Below are 9,566 nucleotides of genomic sequence, written 5' to 3' on the forward strand. Positions count from 1 at the left end.
GGGGGGTGGACCAAGGGGAAGAGACATGGGGGGGGAACCAAGGGGAAGAGACCTGGGGGGGGACCAAGGGGAAGAGGTGTGGGGGGTGGAGACCAAGGGGAAGAGACATGGTGGTGGGGGGAACCAAGGGGAAGAGACACGGTGTGGGGGAGACCAAGGGGAAGAGACGTAGACGTTGTAGAGGACCAAGGGAAAGAGACGTGGTGGGGGAGATGAAGAAGAAGAGGTGTTTGGAGGGGAGACCAAGGGGAAGAGGCTGGGATGGGGAAAGACCAAGGGGAAGAGGCGTAGGGTCAGGGAGACCAAGGGGAAGAGATGTGGGGGGGAGATCAAGGAGAAGAGACATGACCAGGAGAGGAAGACCAAAAACACCTCCCACGCGTGTGCGTGTGTGCATGTGTGTGGGAGAGGGGGAGTAAGGAGGAGCAGGTGCCTGACCACAGCTTCTTACAGGGAGGCCCTGGACACCTCTATCTGCTCAAGAACAAGGTGGCCACCTTTGCCAAAGTGGAGAAGGAAGAGGACATGATTCAGTGAGAAGCCGGGTGCCCTGGGCGCGGGGAGGGCTGGAGGCAGAGTCCAGGCCCCGGAGCATCCCTCCCCCACGGTCCCCTCTGTGGAGCGGGGTGCCTGTCCCCTGCCACTGGGTGACCCGCCCCTCTCCACCAGCTTCTGGAAGCGGCTGAGCCGCCTGATGAGTAAAGTGAACCCAGAGCCGAACGTCATCCACATCATGGGCTGCTACATTCTGGGGAACCCCAATGGGGAGAAGGTACAGTGACTCCCAGGCCCCACCCCAGGCCTCTGGAGACCCCCGACGTGGACAGACAGGGCAGGGCCTTCCATGTCTCCTGGCACTTTTTTTCCTTGCCCCGGGCATTCCTCTAGAAATCCCTTTTGCCTGAGCGCAGCCAGGTTTGGGGGGTCTGAGGAAAGAGGGTGGGCCCTGCTCCCCATCTCTTCCCCCCTGAGGAAAGAGGGTGGGCCCTGCTCCCCATCTCTTCCCCCCTCCTCCTTCCCCATCTCTCTGCCTCAGACTCACAGCACCCTGCTTCTTCCAGCTGTTCCAGAACCTCAGGACTCTCATGACTCCTTATAGGGTCACCTTCGAGTCACCCCTGGAGCTCTCAGCCCAAGGTGAGTGACCCAGGCTGGGCCCAAGCTCTGCAGCCGCTGTGGGGCCTCGGTGGGCGGGATCCCGAGGCTGCCGGCCAGGCCTGAGCCTCCTGCCCCCGCTCCGCCCAGGGAAGCAGATGATCGAGACGTACTTTGACTTCCGGCTGTATCGCCTTTGGAAGAGCCGCCAGCACTCGAAGCTGCTGGACTTTGACGACGTCTTGTGAGGGGCAGAGGCCTCCGCCCAGTCGCCATCAGGCCGCTCCCTCTGCACAGGGACCTGGGGCTGGGCCGCCTCGTGCTCCCCGGGACTGTGCGGCTCTGGTCTTGCCTGGAGCCACTTCAGGGCACCTCAGACGTTGCTCAGGTTCCCCCCGTGGGTTCCGGTCCTCACCGCACCCATGGCCATAGAGGCCTCAGTCCCTGGGGGCCGGGAGGATCCCGCCCCATGGCCCGTGGATGCTCAGCGGCCAGGCACTGACCTGCCATGCCTCGCCTGGAGGCTCGGCTTTGGGAATCCCCTCCATGGGGTTCATAGAAATAAGTGCAATTTCTACACCCCCGAAACAGTTCAAAGGGAAGCAGCATTTCTTGTTAACTAGTTAAGCACTATGCTGCTAGTTACAGCATAGGCACCCCAGCCCAGCAGCCCACATGTGTTCAGGACCCTCCCTGCCCACCCCCTCCCTGCCGTATCGATCACCAGCACCAGGGTGGCCCGTGTGCTTGGGGCCAGTGTCGCCGGGCTGCCCAGCCTGGCTCTGTCTACACTGGCCGAGTCTCTGGCTCTGTCTGCACTGGCCGAGTCTCTGGCTTTGTCTGCACTGGCCAAGTCTCCGACTGTCTGTGCTTTCACTTCCACTTCTCTTGCCACCCCCTCTCCCCGCTTACTCAGACCTCAGCCGGCGCCAGACCCGGCAGGGACGGTCTGGGCAGCAGGAGGGAAGGGCGCAGCGTCCCCTCCTTCAGAGGAGGCTCCGGGTGGGGCCTGCTCCCCATCCCCCCAAGCCCACCCAGCACTCTCATTGCTGCTGTTGAGTTCAGCTTTTACCAGCCTCAATCTGGAGGCTCCATCCCAGCACAGAGGCCTGGGGCTTGGCAGGGGCCCGGCTGGGGCTGGGTCCTGGGTTTCAAGAACCTCACCAGTACCACAATGGGCCCCTGGACCCGGCCGCGCAGCTGGTGGACTGTAGGGTCTCCTGACTCGGAGGAGCTCCCAGCTTTTGTCCACGGCCGGCAGGATGGGCTCTCGTGTATATAGCTGCGGCTAAGGGGCAGGACCCCCTTGTGCAGAGCCAGGGGTCTGAGGGCACCTGGCTGTGTTCCCGGCTGAGGGAGGGCTGGGGCGGGGGCCGGGCTCAGAACGGTGTACGATACCCCTCATAGTGACCATTAAACCTGATCCTCCACCTCGGCCGCCGCATGGGTCTGTCCTCTCAGTGCTCTCCAGGGCCCGCCCCAGGCCCAGCTTCTGGGCCCACTCCTCTGAGGTCACTGCTGCAGGGCCTTCCTGCCTGGACAGAGTTGGAGCCGGGCCAGTAGACCACCCCTCAGGGCACAGCCGGGGGGGCCGACATGGGAGGGGATGGAGAGGAGCTGCAGGAGGGCTGGGGGAGCTGCAGTCTCAGAGAGGGGCCATACCAGGTCTGGGGGGGAGAGGAGAGACGGCCCGCTCCTCCTGCCGCCTGAGGGCACCAGGGAGAGGGCTGTCTGCCCCCTCAGGCCACCCTGTGTGTGCAGTCAGCAGTGTGGCCACAGATGGGGCCCACTCTCTCAACCTCAGGTGTCCCCAGGGTCCAAACCACTACTGGGCACAGCCAGGTTGGCTACCAGCTGGTTCCCTGCCCTGTGGCTGGGGGACAGAACAGCAGGTATCAGCTGGGCTAGGGTCAGGGTCAGGGGGCCTGCCAGGTGTGCCAGCCCCACGCAGAGGCAGGCTGCATAGCCTGGCACAGCCTAGCAGGCTTGAGGCCCGGGGTGCTGGGAGCGGTCACACATCCATCAGCCACCTCCAGCTCCTCCGGGACATTCTAGATGGAGTCCGGGAGGAGGCAGGTTTTGGTGCCAATTTGAATGTATAAAGTTTTAGGTAAATACCAAATGCCTATAGACTTTCTGTTATTCCGTGGCCCATACTATTTGAAAGTGACATATCATGAAATCATGGAGGGATTCGAGTCTCCTTTCTGCAGAGTTGATGAGACAAGTCGCCACTGCCTGGAATCTGCTGATGCTGCCATGCAGGCCTCAAGGGTGGTGCTCCTCAAAGTAGGACAGCACGCGAGGTTGCCACGTGCCCACACACTGCACTGCTCCAAAGGCATGTCCGTCTGTCACCTGAGCTCAGAGTCCCAGAGCAGCCAGACAATCCCTCATCCCTGCCCTAACAGGGACCCTGCAGTCCCAGCCCATCTGGTGGCTGCTGTGGCCGCCGGCCTGTCCCACACAGTCCGGTCCGTAGGGTCTGCTGGAGCGAGTAAGGCCTGGGGGATATTATATATGGTCCATGAGGTTCCATTCCTCATGCCATAACCACCGGGGGAAGTGAAAGGAGGAAGAGACATCGAAGCCAGCAGCCCCAGGAGCAGACACAGACGCAGAAATGCCAACGGGGAAGGAGGTGGCCCCACGCAGAGGCAGGCTGGGCCAGGCCAGGGGGCTGGTGACCAGGGCAACCTTGGGTACTTTGCTGCACCTGCCCTTGCCTCCCTTGAAATACAAAAACAGCAGCAGCAGCCAGAAATAGTTGGGAAAGAAATAAGAAATATTTGCCATACATGGGAGCGATTAAAGTCCTTAAGATTTAAAGTGCTGGCCGGGCGCAGTGGCTCAAGCCTGTAATCCCAGCACTTTGGGAGGCCGAGACAGGCGGATCACGAGGTCAGGAGATTGAGACCACGCTGGCTAATACGGTGAAACCCCGTCTCCACTAAAAAATACAAAAACCTAGCCGGGTGAGGTGGCAGGCGCCTGTAGTCCCAGCTACTCTGGAGGCTGAGGCAGGAGAATGGCGTGAACCCGGGAGGCGGAGCTTGCAGTGAGCTGAGATCCGGCCACTGCACCCCAGCCTGGGCGACAGAGCCAGACTCCGTCTCANTATTGCTAAAGAAAATGACAAAAGCCAATAGGGGAAAGCGAGCAGAGATGTGGAGAGATCATTCACAGAGCAGGAAACTGGCCAGTAATTCCACGAAGAAAGTCCTCATCCCATCAGGAATCATGGAAAGGCCAATGAAAGCGACGAGGTAACCCCCTTTCTAATTTGAGACGGGGTTTTGCTCTGTCACCCGGGCTGGGGCTCACTGCTGCCTTGACCTTCTGGGCTTAAGCGATTCTCCCATCCGCTCAGCCTCCCGAGTAGCTGGGACTACAGGCATCACCACGCCTGGCTAATTCTTTTATGTTTTGTAGAGACAGGGTCTCACTGTGTTGCCCAGGCTAGTCTCAAACTCCTGGCCTCAAGCATCTCCTGTCTTGGCCTGTTACAGCCTTTTTTTGAAGGTAATCTGGTAACAGCTCTTGAAGTATTGTGACTGATGAGTGCACAAGTCCGTCCAGCCCCAGCCACCCCCTGGCACCTTTTCTGAGGGTGTCTCCTGCCCCGCTGTGCCATGCCTGCTAATCCGGGTGTGGCCTGATTGCACGATGGCCTTCCCAGAAGGATCTGATGCTCATGAGGCTTATTGCTAAGGAGGAAGATGCAAGTGGTCCAGCTGTTCCAAGTGACCAGATCACGCTTCGCATGGATATGGAGTGTCGCCTGCCACCTGCCTGGACGCACTCTTGTGGCTACCCAGGAACGGCACGGGAGGAGGCCCCCGCCTGCCCTGGCGACCTGCCTGCCCTGCTCTAGCCGGTCCTGCTCTCAAATGCAGACGCCCAGGCCTGCACATCCACGCTCACTACACAACCCCAAGGAGCCCCCCGGGCGGCCCCGTGGCCGGACATGCACCCAGCAGAGCGACCACCCTTGAGACCTGGGGTGTGGTCTGGGGGCTGTGTGGGGACCTCCTGCTGGCATGCGGGAGCTTCTAAGGGCAAGAATCACAGGTGTGACTCCTGTCTGTACGGTAAAACCCCCATGAGCAGGAATAAATATGGAGACACAGTGGTGGAGGGAGCTGTGGCAGTCACACCTCTGCTGTTAGCATTGCCTCTGTGGGGGCAGGAGAGAGCAGACATACAACCTGACACTGAAAGGGGCAAGATGGCCCCTGTGGCTCCCTGCCCCTGTCCTGGTGCCTGCCCACAGGCGGGTCAGCTCCCCTTCCGCTGTGGAATCTCCTATGTCTCTGTGTGCTCTGTCACCCCTGCTTTCTAGCCTGACGGCTGGGAAGGGAGGTCTGGGGAGCCCGGGAGCTGAGAAGTACCCGAACACCACCCCCAACGCCCCCCAACCCTCAGGTGCTCCTGCAAAATGTGTCTGTGTGTGTGTCTGACTCACCCAGACAACTGGCTTGAGTAGCCAACCTTGGTCATTCCCAGAACCACCACTGGGGGGCATACGTGCGGCTAGACCAGAGGGTGCCCCAAAATCTGTCTCTACAAAAAAATTAAATTAATGGGGCATGGTGGTGGTGCATGCCTGTGGTGTCAGCTACTTGGGACGCTGAGGCAGGAGGATCACTTGAGCCCAAGAATTCAAGGCTACAGTGAGTTAAGATTATGCCACTGCACTCCATCCTGGGTGACAGAGCAAGACCTTGTCTCAAGAAAAAAATTTTCAATGAGTAAAATTTTAAAAAACAACTTTGGTCAGTCTTTCTATCATTTGAATGTCTTCTCACCCTGGTGTCTGCTGATGGCCTCTTCCCTGCTGGTTAGGATTCTCACAGTTCTTTGGGTGTGGAGAAATGAAATTTTGGTTTATAATTTTTTTTTTTTTTTTTTTTTTTGGAGACAGAGTCTCTTTCTGTTGCCTAGGCTGGAGTGCAGTGGCGCAATCTCATCTGACTGCAACCTCCACTTCCCGGGTTCAATTAATTCTCCTACTTCAGCCTCCCAAGTAGCTGGGATTACAGACGTCCGCCACTATGCTTGGCTAATTTTCGTATTTTAGTAGAGACGGGAGTTTCACCATGTTGACCAGGCTGGTCTTGAACTCCTGACCTCAGGTGATCTACGTGCCTTGGCCTCCCAAAGTGCTGGGGTTACAGGCGTGAGCCACTGTGCCTGGCCTGGTTTGTAATATTTTGAATCTTACTTAATATGAGACTGGGAGTCTTCCTTTTATCCTACAGTGAACGTTGCTGTTTTAGTTTCAGCCTCAGTGGCTGTTGGTCCAAGGTCAGTTTTTCTCCAAGATTTTGGGGCACCCTCTGGTCTAGCTGCACATATGCCCCCCAGTCGTGGTTCTGGGAATGGCCAGGCTGGTCCTGAACTCCTGGCCTCAAGTGATCCTCCTGCCTTGGCCTCCCAAAGTGCTGGGATTACAGGTGTGAGCCACCATGCCCGGCCTGAAGACTTTAAAGTAGCTATTATAGTAGTGCCCAAATGAGCCATCGTCAGCACTTAAAATGTTAGAATAGAAAGTCTCAGCAAAGGCCGGGTGCGGTGGCTCATGCCTGGAATCCTAGCACATTGAGAGGCCAAGGCAGATGGATTACTTGAGCACAGAAGTTTGAGAGAAGCTTGGGCAACATGGTGAAACCCCATTTCTACTAAAAAAACAAAAATCAGCCAGGCACAGTGGCACATGCCTGTGGTCCCAGCTCCTGGGAAGGCTGAGGAGGGAGGATCGTTTGAGCCCAGAAGCTCACAGCTGCAGTGAGCCGTGATCCTGCCACTGCACTCTAGCCTGGATTACAGAGTGAGATGCTGTCTCAAAATAAATAAATAAATAAATAAGAAGAAAAGAGTCTCAACAAATAAATAGAACCATATGAAAATTTTAGAACCAAAAAACACAATAACCAAAATTGAGAAAACAAACAAATTTCATTGAGCAGACTCAATAGCAGAATGGAGATGGCAAAGGGAAGAGTCAGTAAATATGAAGACAGATCAGCAGAGATTATCCCATCTGAACAACAAAAAGAGATTAAAAGAATAAGTGGGCTGGGTGCGCTGGCTAACGCCTGTAATCCCAGTACTTGGAAAGGCAGAGGCAGGCGGATTACTTGATGTCAGGAATTCGAGACCAGCCTTGCCAACGTGGTGAAACCCCATCTCTACTAAAACTATAAAAATTACCCAGGCGTGGTGGTGGGCGCCTGTAATCCCAGCTACTCGGGAAGCTGTAGCAAGACTCTGTCTCAAAAAATAAAATTAAAAAGTAAAAATAAAATAAAATATTGGAAGCAAAACGCGACAGAATTGAAAGGAGAAGTAAACACATTCACGACACCAGCATTCTTCTCAGTAATAGAACTAATGGACAATCAGCAAGATATAAATCCCGACATGTATTTATATAATACCAGCTAGACACAAACACATTTAGAGAACACTGCACCCACCAGCAGCAATATCGAGATTCTTCTCAAACGCACATGGAGCAGCACCAAGATCAACCAGACTGTGGTTCAAAAACAAAAAAACCTTAGCAAATTTAAAACAATCAAAGTTGGCTGGGCGCGGTGGCTCACACCTGTAATCCCAGCATTTTCGGAGGCTGAGGTGGGCAGATCACCTGAGGTCAGGCGTTCCAGACCAACCTGGTGAAACCCCGTCTCTATTAAAAATACAAAAAAATTAGCTGGGTGTGGTGGTGCACACCCGTAATCTGAGCTACTCAGAGGCTGAGGCAGGAGAAACAACTGAACCCAGGAGGTGGAGGTTGCAGTGAGCCTAGATTGTGCCAGTGCACTCCAGTCTGGGCAACAGAGTGAGACTTTGTTTCCAAAAAAAAAAAAATATATATATATATATATATATACATCTGAATAAAATGAAAATACAGCATATCAAAAATTGAGAGAGATAGCTAAACAGCACTTAAAGGGAAATTTATAGCACAAATGTTTAGGAAAAAAGACAAGTTCAAGTCAATAATCTAAACTTCTACATTAAGAAACCAGATAAGGAGGAGAAATATAAACTCAAATCAAGCAGAAGAAAGGAAATACATGTAAGCACAGCATTAAAATAATTCAAAACCAAAAGCAAAACTATGAAACAAAAGCTGGTTCTTTGAAATGATGAATAAAATGGATAGACCTCTAGCTAGCAACACTGATGAGAGAGAGAGGACAAAATTACCAATATGAGGAATGGGAGGGTTATCACTACAGACCCTACAGACATTAAAAGGATAACCAGGAAGTACTATGAATAATTGTATTCACATAAATTTAGCAACTTAGATGAAATAGACCAATTCCTTGAAAGCCACAAACTACCAAAACTCATTAAACAAACAACTTGAACAATCCTATTAACTGTTAAAGAAACTAAATTTGTACTTTAAAACTTTTCTAAACAAGAAAGTACTGACTCAGATGGTTTTATGAACAAATTACACAAAATATTTAAAGAAGAAATTTAATACAAATTCTTCGAATCCCTTCCACAAAATAAAACAAGGACAACAGGCTGGGCGCAGTGGCTAACGCCTGTAATTCCAGCACTTTGGGAGGCCGAGGCGGGCGGATCACAAGGTCAGGAGTTCGACACCATCCTGGCCAACATGGTGAAACCCCCATCTCTACTGAAAATACAAAAAATTAGCCAGGCGTGGTGGCAGGCACCTGTAGTCCCAGCTAGTCGGGAGGCTGAGGCAGGAGAATCGCTTGAACCTGGGAGGCAGAGGTTGCAGTGAGCCAACACCACGCCACTGCACTCTAGCCTGGGGGACAGAGCAAGACTCCGTCTCAAAAAAAAAAAAAAAAAAAAAAAAGGACAACTTCCCAGACTCATTTTATAAGCCCAGCATTATCCCCATACAGAAACCAGGACTGAAAAAGAAAACTACGAAACTTTGTTGAACACAACTGCAAAAATCCTCAACAAACACGTTTGATTATCACTATCCATGGCAGCTACGTGGTATAAAGTTGCTGCAAACACTGAATTAGTGAGTATGCTAAACTATTGCTCCTAAGGGAAATGCAAAGTTACGTTCCTGCAAGCTTCTGGTCACGTTTTTGTCAAATGGTCAATATATTAATAAAACCTTCTTTTATGTGTATTTTTGTTTAAGGACACCTTATTTAATATGTATCGTGTCACCAACATTGAACTCATGGCCAACAGCACTAACTCTTGCACGAATGAAGCTTATCCAATGTGTGTTTTCTCTGTAAGGTGCATTTCAGCCTCCTTGCATTTCTGCACTATGCTGAGAGGCCATTATGAACAGTGAAATCACCAAGAAAAAGCACAAAAATGCACAAACGTGACACCAAATATGCTACCAGAAAAGGGAGTCCTGATTGGGCACCCCAAGAGGTCTTCTTGGATCTCACACAGAAAGGAATTCATCTCACCCCACCCTATTCCCCGCCCCCCAA

At 53.1% G+C, this 9,566-nt stretch overlaps 1 protein-coding gene across 21 annotated transcripts in view; it reads left to right on the top strand.

The window, feature by feature from the left end:
• NSMF (NMDA receptor synaptonuclear signaling and neuronal migration factor) overlaps positions 1-2,532 on the top strand; it is a 10,571-nt gene extending 8,039 nt beyond the window's left edge. For all 21 annotated transcript variants that reach the window (XM_017893169.1, XM_017893176.1, XM_017893180.1 and 18 more), the window contains 4 exons: positions 454-533; positions 670-772; positions 1,062-1,137; positions 1,246-2,532. In XM_017893169.1, coding sequence (XP_017748658.1) covers positions 454-533; positions 670-772; positions 1,062-1,137; positions 1,246-1,343 — 357 coding nt within the window. In that variant the 3' untranslated portion in view covers positions 1,344-2,532. The remainder of the gene's footprint in view (positions 1-453; positions 534-669; positions 773-1,061; positions 1,138-1,245) is intronic.
• Positions 2,533-9,566: the final 7,034 nt, after the last annotated feature.

The sequence above is a fragment of the Rhinopithecus bieti genome, unplaced genomic scaffold, assembly GCF_001698545.2.
Source record: "Rhinopithecus bieti isolate Rb0 unplaced genomic scaffold, ASM169854v2 scaffold_23276, whole genome shotgun sequence".
NCBI lineage: Eukaryota > Metazoa > Chordata > Mammalia > Primates > Cercopithecidae > Rhinopithecus > Rhinopithecus bieti.